Raw genomic sequence first — 14,467 nt, 5'->3', positions numbered from 1 at the left:
TTGATTAAACCATCAAATGTTGAAGCATATACAAGTATCTATATTTTTTAATTTAGAAGCGAAAAAATATAAGGTTTGAGTAGTTTGTTCCACAGCCAAAAAAACTTTTAGGTTTAGTTTGCGTCTCCCATAAGGAACCTATTGTTGCCTCTGACTATGATCAGCTACATCTCAAAAACTATTTTGATTTTTAAAAATCTGTATAAAGCATCTTGTAACATTGTAAAATCTATACAAAATAAGATCAAATTGTGAAAAAGGTGATTTACCTTTTACTCTATGCCCTTAACAATTAAATATAAATTTAATTAATAGTTAATAACCATAAAATTAGATATTTAATTAAGGCCATAGGTAAGGTACAACATTAGAAATAATTAACATTGGCTCATATATAAAACTTACGAGTATATACACTATATGCAGGCACAGCAGGGTTGTCCAAAAACCTAGAATCCTGAAAAAAACTGGAATTTGACAATTTTGTGCAAAAAAGACCCGGAATTTGAGATAAATTGAAAAAAAATTAAAATTTTGAACAAAAATCACTAAATAAACTTTAATTTTATACTATTTTTTATCGTGAAAAAACAAAACTTTGATCAGATACATATATTTATACTATACTATGTTATACTATCATATAAATAGATTTTCTTTGTATCATTTTTTTTTCATTAACAAATAATTAGCTTTACAGTATCTTTTCAATTTTGTTTTACTATTTAAGGTAAGTTTTTAACGGTTTAATATTATGCTAAAAATTTACAAAAAACTTTTGACAACCTGAGTTTTTATAGAATAAAAGAAAACAATTCACTTTTTGGATATAACCAGTTAATTAAATAAAAAGTACAATACATTTGTACAAAAAAAATCAATCTCCTTTAATTTTAAAGCGATTTACGTTAAGAATTCAGAAATGTCCCTTTAATATTATATAAAGTTTGTAGGAAGCAAAATAAAAAATTGAGAATAAAATATGACCAAAATTGAAAAAGAAATTGTTTATCAAAATAAAACAAAACATTTTATTAACATAAATACAAGCATAAATACTTTTTTAACACACTCATCAGTTGTAATTTGTGGTTGTAATGGCTGTAGTAACAATAAAAGTTATCTATATCCCCCTCCTATAGCAGTTATCTAAACAATTAATTTAGAAAAAAACTAACAATTTTTTAAATCTAAGTATTCTTAAATTCATAAAATGCTTAATTTATGTTTATTTCGATTTTGATATACATAACAAAAAATTGTATTGCTCTGAATCAAAGTTATTTAACTTGTTGAGTATATGAAACAATTTTTAACATAATATAAATATTTAAGTAACAGTTATTGTTTACGAAGTATAAAACTTCTTATGTAATCTACTAACTAGCAGCAAATCTTATAAATTTCATAGGTAGTATCTATCATAATTTTTTCTTTCTAAGTTTAGTATTTGTTTGTTCTTTTTAAAACTTTTATGTATATTAATATTCTAAAATATCAATGTTTGAATATTTATTTATACAAGTAGCTCATATAATGTTCATTAAAAATTTTTTAAGAAAATTTGCATAGTGAGCCACATTTGTTAAAAGATCAAACAAAGGTTTATAACTAATTTATTCAACTAGGTAATAAAGCTATGTATGTCATATAAAGACTATCTTATGACTTTGAAGAAAAAAAAAATATAGGTTTAAAAAAAACCTTGACGTTTTTTTGATGAATTTTGAATGTATAAAAAAATTTTTAGCTTTGATTTAATTATAATTAAAAACTTGAAATAAATAAAAATATCTATTTAAAAAAACAATTTCTCTTAAATGCAACCTTAAAGTTTGAACTTTCAATCAGCTTTTATAGAGTATAAAAATTTCATTTCATATATGATATTAGTCATCTTTCTAAAATGTTTCCAAAACAAACCTAAGGACTGCAATTTTTCTATCCTTGAATATCTCTGAAAATTAATAATTTTTTGTATATGTGTAGACCACCTGGTTTTGATCTTTAAACATTTATGTTGAAGAGTTTTTAAAGTTGTTGTTGGGTCCCTTACACCATAGGTGACAAAATCATTAACAATATATCTATTTTCTCGCGCAATAGACCTCAGATTAAAAGAAATCTTTACAACATTAAGAATATTCTGTGTACATACAAGTAACAAGTAAGAAAATAATTTTATGGTCAGAATTTTTTTTATGAAAAGTAAAGTATCTTTTGTTAAGGGCATAGGGAGGTCTATCTTAATTTTTACAAGTTGATCTTATTTTGTAGAATTTAATCTAAGCTATCAGACATTTTAAATCTCTTAACAAAGTTCTAAGTAACTTAAAAGACATAAGCAACCAAAGTTGGTGACCTCAAGAGGTTCCTTATAGAAGGCAAAAACCTAAACATAAAAGACTATTTCACTAAAAATATATTTTCTCCTTCATTTTTTAGCCAATCTTCAAGTTTTCTTAGTAAGTTTAAAACTAATGTTTAAGTTGATTGAACAAATGATTTTTTGATTTTGAAAATAAAAAAAGTCTTTTTTAATCATAAACTTTTATTTTTAGTTTATTAATATTCTAAGTGTTTTAAACTATAAATGAAATTTTTCATAAACATTTTAGATCTCTAGCTTAAAATTAAAGAAAAGATAGATTTTTAGTGGTTTTTGAATTTTTCAAAAAATTGACACTAAACATTTTTAGGTCAATACGTTTCTATCGGAAATTTTTTACTAAAACGTCTTTATCTCAAAACCTGAGTTTAATTTTATGTTCTATAAAAACTGTACTTTCTCTGTTTTAGTTTTAGAAAACCAAGAAAAAATTTTCTAAAAACTTTTGGCAACCCTCAATTAAGTTTTACTAATACACATATAAATAATAAACTTTTTTATTTAAATAATTAAATTAAAACCAATTAAACAAGTGGAAAAATTTAGTGCTTTTCATAGTTGTGTAATATAGTTTGTTTTTAAATGGTGTATTTTTTTTTATAGAAGTACATTGTTAAAAAAACTAAGAAAAATATTTTCAATACTAAAATGAAATGATAAGTTTGATATGGTAAATTAATAATCAGTATTTTTTTAAATTTTATTGTTTAAGTTACTTATTTATGGTATTTACTTTCTATTCTTTTAGAAAGACATTGAAATGACAGTAATATTTATATACATTTTGAATAGATTTTCATATGTTTTTCAAATTGTATAGAATATAGATATCTTTATAAAGTGTATCTAAAACCAAATGTAAATGAAGCTTAGCTATATACTTAAACAGAATATTTCAGTAGAATATAAACTTAAAATATGACATCTGTTGGTCAAGTGTGTTTGGATGAATATGGAAGGCCGTTTATTGTAGTGCGCGATCAAGGTGAGAAATCCAGACTTAGTGGAACTGATGCCATCAAGTCTCACATTCTTGCAGCAAAAGCTGTTGCAAACACTGTTAGAACTTCACTCGGACCAAATGGTAAGTATATAGCGTTTACACTTACTTGTGATATTTTAAATTTCTATTTACATGATATTTTGATGTTGTTAAAAAATTATCGTCAGTTGTAAATATTTGTACATAACTTTTTGTTTTTTAAGTAAAACATTTAAAAAGTATTTACACTAAAAAAAATAATTTAAACTTTTTGTCTTAACCAATTTTGAATGTTGTTAATGTTTTTAAGAAAATGTTTATTAACTAAGGGCATAGGGGTGGTGAAATACTTTTTTCACAATTTGATCTTATTTTATATAGTTTTTACTAAGCTACAAGATGCTTTTTACAGTTTGAAAAAATTTTTTAATAGTTTTCGAGTTAAAGCTGGTCAAAGTCAGAGGCAACAATAGGTTCTTTATGGGAAACTCCACTAGAACAGCAAATAACTAGAAATCACTAAAAATCTATCTTCTCCTACGTTTTTTGAGATAACTACCTCTAATTTTCAGGAAATGTTCCTTGCAATATTTAGAAAATTCTGTCATAACAGTATGTTTTTTTGTTTATTTTTTATATAATAATTTTATTTTTTAATTTTTTGAAAAACTTTTTTGACAGAATTCTATAATTATATCAACAAACACTTTCTGAAATTTTGAAGTAGTTATATCAAAAGACGTAGGAAAAATTTCTGAAATCTATAAAAAGCATCTTGAAGCTTAGTAACAACTATATAAAATAAGATCAATTCGTGAAAAAAGTGTTTTACCCCCTCTATGCCCTTTACTAACTTAATGTATGTATCTTAAACTTAATATCTTTGTCAATTAAGTTATTTAAATTAGTTTTGTTTTTGTAAATTCTTAGTTCATAACTATAAAACAACTAAATAAAATAAGTTGTTTTGGACAAAAAGCTAACAAAATAATTAAATCATTGACATGTTTAAATTTAAAAAAAGTTTATTTTAAGTTATTGAGGTTTGACAAACTATGTTTTAATCCTTATATTATCTTCTTAAACTTAAAGAAAATTAAGTTTTTAAGAAAAGCAGCTGATTTATCAATATTGGTGTTTTATAACTTATGGTCGTTCAAAAATCAACCAGTGAACTTAAAATTGCCTTCATCTTCAAAACTTGAGTGTTAAATTTTATTAACCTACAAGAAGCTTTAAAAAACATAAATTTCCACTTAACAGGTTTGGACAAGATGATGGTGTCACCAGATGGTGATGTGACCATCACAAATGACGGAGCCACCATTCTGGACAAGATGGACGTCAGCCATCAGATTGCTAAGCTCATGGTCGAGCTTTCCAAGTCTCAGGATGACGAAATTGGTGATGGAACTACTGGTGTTGTAGGTTGGTGGTATGAGTAGTAATAATATCCAATCTTAAAACATCTCAAATTTATGTTAAAAGTTGTAGCAACAACTTGATGGTAATCTTTTTATCAATAAAACTAAATTAATTTTTAAAGTTGACCAATTAGTAAAAATATCAAAAAATAAGTTTCTTGCTGTTAATGATATACATCTGAAAAAAAACTATTAAATGTTGTTATTCAGACCAAGATATGTGTTTGATATTAAATAATTAACTTACTAAACATATAATTACTAATATTACTTATCAAATTATAAATACCTAAATCTTTTATATATAAGTGTAACAATTATCTGATGATTCATTGTTTATTGAACAACAACAATAAGGTGCTCAAAAATTTAATGTAAACCTATGATTTACCCAATCAAAAACTTAAATTTATTATACTTAGCATAAATTGTTAGGTTGCTCTCAATGCTAACTTTTTAAATATTAAACTTTTAATTAAAAAAAAAAGTATAATAAGTCTCTTTAAGTCATGTTAATGTGTACCTGTTTGCTATTGTTTTAATTATTTAATTGAGCATAAATCTAAAAAAAAAAACTTAAATATAAATTATAAAATAAATTTAATTCATTGACCTTTATTTGTTTTGTACACAATTATAACCTTACTTTTGTTTGCTACAGTAACTTATAATTCCTATATTGAATATGCAAAAGTATAGAGTTTTAAATGAATGCATGGTTCTTTGTTGGCGATTTCAAATAAGATGAAGATTTAGTAAACTAACATTTTATCAATGTTTGATAAAAGCTAATATTTTTTTATATTTATTGCTAACCTATTATTTATTTTAGATATTTGATATGTAAAACTTATAGTTTTAAATTGCAAATTTTATTGAAGTTTTTATTTTACATCGGGTATAATTTACACTCACTTAAACTTAATTTTCTTTTGACTTATTTAAAAATTGTGATTGATTAATTAAGTATATACAAATTTCGATCAAAAAATAAAGAGTGTGCTAAATTGAATTTTTTTTATAGAAATGTAAACTAAAATTTGTAGAAGAAATAATTTTTAATTTAAGATATATTTTGATTTTTATAATATTTTTTTACTTGTAGTAAATTATTTATCAAGTACTTTCTAAGTGCATTGAAATTTGATTTTTGTTTTTGTTGATTTTTATAAAAAAGTCTTTCTAATAGCATGAAAACTTAAAATTATTTTAAAGAAATAAATGTTGATGCATTCATCAGTACTTATTTTTAAAACGTTGTTTTATGTCATAATCATATACATTAACACGCAACATATTCGCATTCGCAGTATTTGCCGGTGCGCTTTTGGAGCAAGCTGAGGAGCTCATCGACAAAGGAATCCACCCAATCAGAATCATCGACGGCTACGAGGCCGGGTTGAAAATCGCCATCAAGAGGTTGGAAGAAATCAGCGAGAAGTTCGACGTGAACCCCAACGACCCGGAAAACCTCATTCAGGTTGCCATGACCACGCTCGGAAGCAAAATGTGAGTTTAACCTACTAGAAATCATGTAGTTTTTAAATCAAAGGAACAAAATCATAAAATTAAAGTTTTTGGAAAATAGCTTAAAAGTGTTTTTTTTTTTAATATTCTTCAAGTAATAAAATACATAAGTCATATATAAGTTATATTGTAATTTAAATTATAATTTAGTATTATAGTATTATTTCTTAATAAATTTAGAAACTTACCTTATCAAAATTAAAACTAAGACTAAATCTATAATAAAACTAGAATTTAAAGAAGGGAGATTAGTAATTGATTGTGTAAGACACAATGGAATTTTCATTCTCTGAAATATAACATGTATGTGTTAATTGATATTAGACAATAATTGAGTTACAATTTGAGATAATTAAATCAAGTTGTTATAAATTATATCTAACTAAAAATGTTGTTCTCAAAAATATATTTCTCTTTATTAATAATAATGCTTTTGAAAAAAAAATTCAATGTATTGTATCATTCTAAGAGTCACTGATTTTAAATGTGTTACTTTTTGTTCGTTACTGGTCTTTTAAAAAGATTTGTTGTTGTTTTAACATCTAATTTTAGCTCAATATATTTGCTAGGTTAAATGACTTGTTCATAATGAAACTGGTTTTAAATAAATTCCTTGATACATTTTAAATTACCTATATCCAAGTGTAAGTTAATCTTTTTTAGCAACTTAAAATATTAAGTCTTAGTTATGTTGAAACTTCATATGTGTTTTATACAGAACTAAGAAAAAAAAGCATCGAAATGCAAGTTATAAAACAACATTAACACTAGACTATTTCTTACCCTTGATTTATTTTAAAATTAAAAAAAAAAAAAACAAGTTTTTCCTCAAACAGTTTTTCAATCATTTGGTTAAAATTATTAAGTACTAATTGAAAAATTTTAACCAAATGATTGAAAAACTGTTTGAGGAAACACTTGTTTTAAATATTCTTTTTTGTCTTAACTTTAAACTTGTGGTTTTTTTTGGGTGCACGACTATTCAAATTCGGACAACTCAAATTCCGACAATTCGAATTCTTAAAAAAATGTTGAAAAGACCAAAATAAAAAAAGTAATGTATATTTGTTAAACATAAAAAATATATATGCAGGTTCGTTTAATATCTACAAGTAGTTTTTTTCTTTTTGCAAAACATTAAATATTTTTTGAGATATGGCTTAAATAGAATAAAATACATAGTTATTTTTAGTATATTTAAAATATCTTAAAAAATGTTTGAAATTTAGTAAAAAAGAAAAAGTGGCTTGTTGATTTTAATAAGATCAACATAGATAATTTTTATTTTTATCAAATATAGTTTACTTTTTAAGATATAGTATTTTAAATATTTTTTTGAGAATTTGAATTGTCGGAATTTGAGTTGTCCGAATTTGAATTGTCATGTAACCGTTTTTTTTTTTCACCGAATCAAGGTTGAACTATTATTTTTCTTGAATAACTTTTATTTTAAGCTGTAAATTTAGTGGCTTAAATAACTTTTTTATAAATAAATGTATCATCTAAAGATAAGATACCTTTTGTCTTAGCAACAAAAAAGTCCTTAAAGTAGTTAATTTCAAGCAAAATTGAGGAAACACTTGTTAAAAGTAAATTGAGGTTTTATTTATTGGTCCTCCTAATTTATGAGTAATTATAATTATAAATAAATAAACATTTATTAGGTCAGCTTAGTTTTTAGACACTGCCTTTTTTTTTCTTCATATATGGCAAAATTTTCACAGTTGATTTTTTTTTGTATACAATGAATGCCATTTAAACTTTTGTATTAAACATTAGCTGGTATTTTTTCTCTATACCAACACACCACTCGCGTTTGTTTACATTACAAACAACGTTCCAGCGTGAACAAGTGCCACCGTCAGTTCGCGGAGATGGCGGTGGGAGCGGTGATGAGCGTGGCCGACTTCGAGAGGAAGGACGTCGACTTCGAGCTGATCAAAATCGAAACGAAGACCGGAGGCAAGCTGGCCGATTCAGAGCTCATCAAGGGAGTTCTCATCGACAAGGACATGAGCCACCCTCAGATGCCAAAGGTTTGTGATTGTCAATTAAGCTTGTTTTTTTTTATAAATTTGTTGTAAAACCAACAAAGGTAGAGCTGAAAACATTATGTTTTATATATTAGGCAATTAGTATAAAAAAGATTAGTAACTGACTTAAAAAGCTGAATATCTATAACAGTAAGTGTACCCAGTAAATTAGTTTTGTTTAATCTTGTATCTAAATAAATCTAAAAAAATATGTTTTCGTTTTTAGTATACTTATTAATGCTTGATATTTCAGCTGAAATATTTTTTCTCGATCTAATTTAAATTTTTATACAGTTTTATCGACCAAAGGTATTTTACACTGTTAATTTTTTAATTTGATTTATAAGTTTTTCCTCATGGTGTTTTTAAATGTATATATAAGTATACATAATTTTAGTTTAATATAGATTAGACCTTAAGAAAATAATAACATTGTCTGCTATTTACCAATAACAGTCTATTGACAACGCGAAAATTGCAATTCTTACCTGCCCCTTTGAACCACCAAAGCCAAAAACCAAGCATAAGTTGGATGTTACCTGCGTTGAAGACTACAAGAAACTTCAGGCTTATGAAAAAGAAAAGTTCCTTCAAATGATCCAACAAGTCAGTTATCATCAATTTTGTAAAATAAATTTTTGTTACACGTGACTTATTTTATAGTTCAATCTTTTAAAATTATTCGAGTCTTACTATAGTGGCCTATTTCTAAATTGAGCACAATATTTATTTGAATTAAAAACTAATATAAGTTATAAAATAGCTCTAAAATTTTACTTGAATTTGTTCTTAAGACATTGAATATAAATAAGATTATCTCTTAGTCGTTTAATCATAAGTGAGTTTTGAATGGCACGGATATTTATTTAATGTTTTGTTTACATTATCAATTATAAGAACTGTAAAGATAATTATTTTATTTATTTACAGTCTTAATTTTTAGTTATTAAAATTTAGATCTTCTTAATGACTGATCTTAAATAATTAAATAATTAAAAAAATTTTTATATAGCATACAAGTAGGTAATTAAATTTTTTTTTGTTTCACAAACAAATTTATTTAAGCTTCTTGTCCAATTAAAGTATTATTCGTTTCACTACTTAAACAATTTCAAACAGCTATAAATATATAGCTTAATTTTTTTATTACTTAAGTAAACATTACTGACAAATGTATATCATAATCTAAATCATTAATATCAATTTATAACATAAAATAACTACATAAAATGAGTGTATGTGAATTTAAGTATATATAAATAATATGTAAATAATTAAAAAGAAATTAGAAACAGTTTCAGCTAGAACATTATTTAGTAGTCTATTAAATAAAAAAAATAAAATATTGGTTGTTACCCGTAATCTTTACCAATTATCCAGATTCTATTGTAAAAATTCACATTGCAATACTAGTAAACATTTTTGCAGGTGAAAGACAGCGGTGCAAACTTGGCAATCTGCCAGTGGGGATTCGACGACGAAGCCAACCATTTGCTCCTTCAAAACGAGCTTCCCGCCGTCAGATGGGTGGGAGGTCCCGAAATCGAGGTTTGATATTTGTATGAATATATTAAAGTATTTAAGAAAGTTTAATTGTGTAGTCCAGAGATTTTTAACCTTATGGTAAATTCCCTTTGTTTAAAAAGGTAAATTTTCTTAATTATGATTTATGTAAAGTTGTCTTTATATTGTATAATTTAGTATGTAACTGTAATTTCTTTTAAAGTTAAGTAAACTCTTTAAATTTTACGATTTTGTATTTAGTAAGTTTAAAGTTCAATAAATCTAGTTTTTTCCTAAAAGTTAAACTTTTATTTATTGTTAACAATACTTTGGTGTTTACAATTACTTTTGGTGTCAAGTTGTTATCCAAAAAGTGGTAAAACACGAAAAAAAAAGTTTTACACTGTAATTTATCTATGTTATTAACTGTCACTAAAAAAAACTGTCAATACTGATAACAAACAGTTATGATTCAGATGAAATGTATTTTTAACATAAACAACTTGGGACCAGGCGCAACTCTTTTATTTTTCAAAGCCAATATATTTCACTGCCCTCCATCAGGGTTTCATTTTTTTAATACAAGTAATTAACTTTCAAATACGACCAAATTTATTTTACCACTTTTATTTTATTATAAACAATACTCCAAATAACTCAAGTAGACCCAACATCCTGTTATTACAATCAATAAATATTTTTTTCTCGCCAGTTGATTGCAATCGCCACCGGCGGTCGGATCGTGCCGAGGTTCAGCGAGCTGACGCCGGAGAAGCTGGGAAGCGCGGGGAAGGTGAGGGAGCTGAGCTTCGGCACCACCAAGGAGCACATGCTCGTCATCGAGGGTTGCCAGAACAGCAAGGCCGTCACCATCTTCCTGCGCGGCGGAAACAAAATGGTGTGTGTGGTTGTTGTTGTTGAAACGTGGTTTAAGTAATGAAAATAATGTAAATTTCTAACTTGGTTGAATTAGAAAAATACCTAAGGTTACTTCTATCAATTTTAAAAGAGGCTTTTTGAAAGTATAAAAGCTTCATTAAATCGTAAAATAAAATGGTACATTGTATGATTTATAAAAAAAAATTTTATTAACTTTCAAGGTAGAAGTCAAAGACTGTTTTTGAAATAAGACTATTTTTATTACTTAATTTAAAATATTTGAAAAGTAAAAATTTTAGTTTACTTATAATTTTAGTGATGTTTTTTCCTACAATATTTCTAGGATTTTAGGCTACATAATCTTACAAATAAGGCTAAATTCATTTAGTTGGTTTAGTTTCATTTTCAATTATAATGAAAAAGTTACGATTATAACATAAAACTTACTAACTTATACTGTTTATATAGTAAATACAGCAACATTACATATGAAACTAGCTTTTGCAAGTTAGTAGATTAACTTGTTTAATATTCATATATTAAGTATTATCTGTTTTATATTCTAGAAAAAGAAATATGAAACTGCGAATTTTACTATTAAGATTTAGAGTATGATACTAACAAAAAACAGTATCTTATTAATGTGAAAATTGATGAAACTATTTAAGAGTCAAAAATATATCAAAACAAAGTCAAATAAATTTATATGAAAATTTTTTATCAAGAATTCCTTGCTAAAAACTCTTTCATCTGTCATATTTTTGAAATCAATATTCAAAACATCAAACGAGATAATAAGTTTCTACTCAATTTTCACAACAACCTAATAACCGAAATGCAGATTTGTGGGGAAGCTGAGAGGTCGATCCACGACGCGTTGTGTGTTGTGAGAAATTTGGTGAGAGACAACAGGATCGTGTACGGGGGCGGAGCTTGCGAGATTGCATGCTCGATCGCCGTCAGTGAAGCCGCTGATCAGGTTCGTATAATAATTACTATTGAAGCTGTTTTTTGTTATAAATTGTTACTGTTTACTTAAGATAATTGCAATCTATATCTTGAAGTAAATTGTTTTTGTATAAATATCAGTCTCATTTTAAACAATCTCTTAGTATTGTTTACATTTACCGATATAATTTCTACACACATTAGTTGACTATTGTCTTTGTATTCCACAAGTGTTTACTAGAAGTATTATGTAAGAGTGGACTAATTATACCCAGTATTTTAAGTGTTTAAGATATTTAACTAAAAAGTTTAAGTTATGTTGAAGTAGATAAAAAAAAGCTTAAGCTTTTAGTTTTTTAAATATTAAAATTTTTGAAATAGATCATCTAAAATCATCATAATTTAGTTCATATTTAACAGTTCAAGTGTCCATCATTGGAGCTTTTAAGACTTAATGTTCAAATTTTGTTTCAAAACCGGCTAATTTTATTTTTCAGTTTTCAATTTGAAAATTACAAATAAAAACCTTAAAATATGCAACCTTAACGTCCTCTAAAATACATATACTTCCGCAGTGTCCATCGATGGAGCAGTACGCGATGAGGTCGTTCGCGCAAGCTCTGGAGACGGTGCCACTCGCGCTCGCCGAAAACAGCGGACTGTCGCCCATCGACACCCTCACCAGCGTCCGCAGCATGCAGGTCAACGAGGGGAACTCCCACTTGGGAGTCGACTGCTTCCAAACCAACCAACCGGGTTTGTTGAAATATAAAAAAAAATTGAAACATTAAAACTATATGTACTTTGCGTACAAATTGCATAAAATTATTTTGAACAAAAATATCTTATGAGAAAAAAAAAAACTAACCTTAAGGTTTGTTGTTGAAATATTTAAACATATGTACATATGAGTATAAGTTGATCTAAAGTTCTTATGTGCAGAAGTATTTGTCGAGTTTGAAAGAATATTTTCTCTAGACTTGAGTATTTCTATAAATTCATTTCAACTTGATATATTTTTACGAGTTGATATGAAGAAATACTGTTTGTTTAGTTGCGTTTAAATTATTATGTGCAAATTTTTACAAATTTGAAAAAAAGGTTGTGTCAAGTTTTTAGACACAAGTTCAAAAAAAATTAGTATGCGTATAAATTTCATAAAATTAATAGGTACAAAAATATTTGTAATTGTGTTACTCGTTTTAAATATCTTGATAAATAAACACTGAAATACTGTTTGTATAAACAGACATGAAAGTGCAGCATGTGATCGAGACGCTGATGGGAAAGAAGCAGCAGATTTCGCTGGCCACCCAGCTCGTCAGGATGATCCTCAAAATCAACGATGTCAGGTCGCCGGGCATGCAGCAGTAACATCAAATACTATTTATATATACAGATAAAATATCTTACTTTTAAGTGTTTTTCATAAAACTTCATTCTAGGCGTGAATAGATGAAATTTTTTGATAGTAAGCCTGAACTACGGTTATTGACTTGTGCATAAAACAAGTTTTAGCTTTTAGCAAAATTTTTAATTTTTTTTTATTACTTATTGTGAAATAAAATGTTTTAAATGAATTGTTGATAGTACTGTACAGAAATATTTGTTTTTTTTCTTTGATATGTTCTTCATTATTGTAGTCAATAAATTAAAAAATAATTAGGTTGTGAAAGACTAAATAATGACATCGTAACATAATTAAAAGGATAACTGCGAAACGGTTTAGAAAAACACATAGTGGCTTTATAGTACAAACGGATACGTTTTAAGCTCGGCGTAATTTTTGCACGGCTTAATTTTGTATTATTCATTTTAAAACATTACTATACTGGTATAAGAATTAAAAACGAACTATACAGAATGGTAAAAGTAAGCAAGCTTTAAATGAGTTTAAGCTTAAATTTAAACTTTGTGTTTAATATGTACTACAACTTAATTAAAATTAAACCTAAAAATTTCTACTTTAAGGATAAAAATAAGTTTAAAAAAATAAAAAAATAAGTTAATTTTAAAAATACAACTAAGATATCTTGTAACATAACCTAACAACATGTAACATTTATTGTCAGCGAATAATGCTATATACAGTTTTATTTTAACTAGTGATGTACCGGACTCACTATCCGGGTCCGGCCGGATATTGCCATTTTTGTCTGATATCCGGATCCGGCCGGACTCTAATTTGAAAAAAAAGTCCGGTTCCGGCCGGATTCTAATTTGAAAAAAAAGTCCGGTTCCGGCCGGATTCTAATTTGAAAAAAAAGTCCGGGTCCGGCCGGACCCGGATCTAGTTAGTAAAAAAAAGCATACTGAAAGGTATTTTTTCAAAAACAAACCCTGTGTAATTTAATAAGAGTCATTTTCGTCAATTAAACACCTACCGTGATTGGCTCATTTTGTACACGTGACTAATTTACATTTGTTTACATTTAAACTATGAAATAAACATTTCAGAAATGCAACTCTTTACATATGTTGTAAAATTGAAAACTTTGGAATGAATACTTGCATTATTTATTGTTTAAAGTTGAGCTCATAGAATATTTCGAGTAAATACGGTTGAATGTACGAACCAATGAGAATCATATGACGAAATGTTTCAAACTAAATACTGATGCAACAAAACATCAGAACATGACAGGCAGTTTATATGTAAGCAGTTAGTTAGTTTGGTGTGCAGCTTGAAGCAACAAAATATCTTGAACTTTTTTGTTAATGCTTATTGTAAGTAGTGTTTTGTTTTAAAAGTGAATATTTCAACTGGTGTTTAATTGTTTTT

General features: G+C 26.5%; 1 protein-coding gene across 1 annotated transcript; it reads left to right on the top strand.

Moving 5' to 3' along the window:
- Nucleotides 1-3,282: 3,282 nt before the first annotated feature.
- On the top strand, nt 3,283-13,322 carry LOC145844402 (T-complex protein 1 subunit epsilon-like). The gene is made up of 10 exons (XM_082951799.1): nt 3,283-3,473; nt 4,635-4,799; nt 6,106-6,304; nt 8,166-8,358; nt 8,812-8,961; nt 9,784-9,903; nt 10,571-10,756; nt 11,579-11,716; nt 12,261-12,441; nt 12,935-13,322. Exons 1-10 carry the CDS (start codon nt 3,308-3,310, stop codon nt 13,057-13,059), a joined length of 1,623 nt encoding a protein of 540 aa, XP_082807925.1. The 5' UTR covers nt 3,283-3,307; the 3' UTR covers nt 13,060-13,322.
- Nucleotides 13,323-14,467: the final 1,145 nt, after the last annotated feature.

This window comes from Thalia democratica, chromosome 9 (genome assembly GCF_965202585.1).
Source record: "Thalia democratica chromosome 9, ktThaDemo2.hap1.1, whole genome shotgun sequence".
Taxonomy (NCBI): domain Eukaryota; kingdom Metazoa; phylum Chordata; class Thaliacea; order Salpida; family Salpidae; genus Thalia; species Thalia democratica.
The sequence above is the reverse complement of the archived record's forward strand: the minus strand, read 5'-3'. Positions and strand labels throughout refer to the sequence as shown.

Excerpts from the sequence above, each read along its gene's own strand:
- LOC145844402 (XM_082951799.1), top strand. The coding sequence starts at position 3,308 with ATGACATCTGTTGGTCAAGTGTGTTTGGATGAATATGGAAGGCCGTTT. Across the intron at positions 3,474-4,634 it reads AACTTCACTCGGACCAAATG|GTTTGGACAAGATGATGGTG; the intron begins GTAAGTATATAG and ends TCCACTTAACAG. Across the intron at positions 9,904-10,570 it reads TGGGAGGTCCCGAAATCGAG|TTGATTGCAATCGCCACCGG; the intron begins GTTTGATATTTG and ends TTTTCTCGCCAG.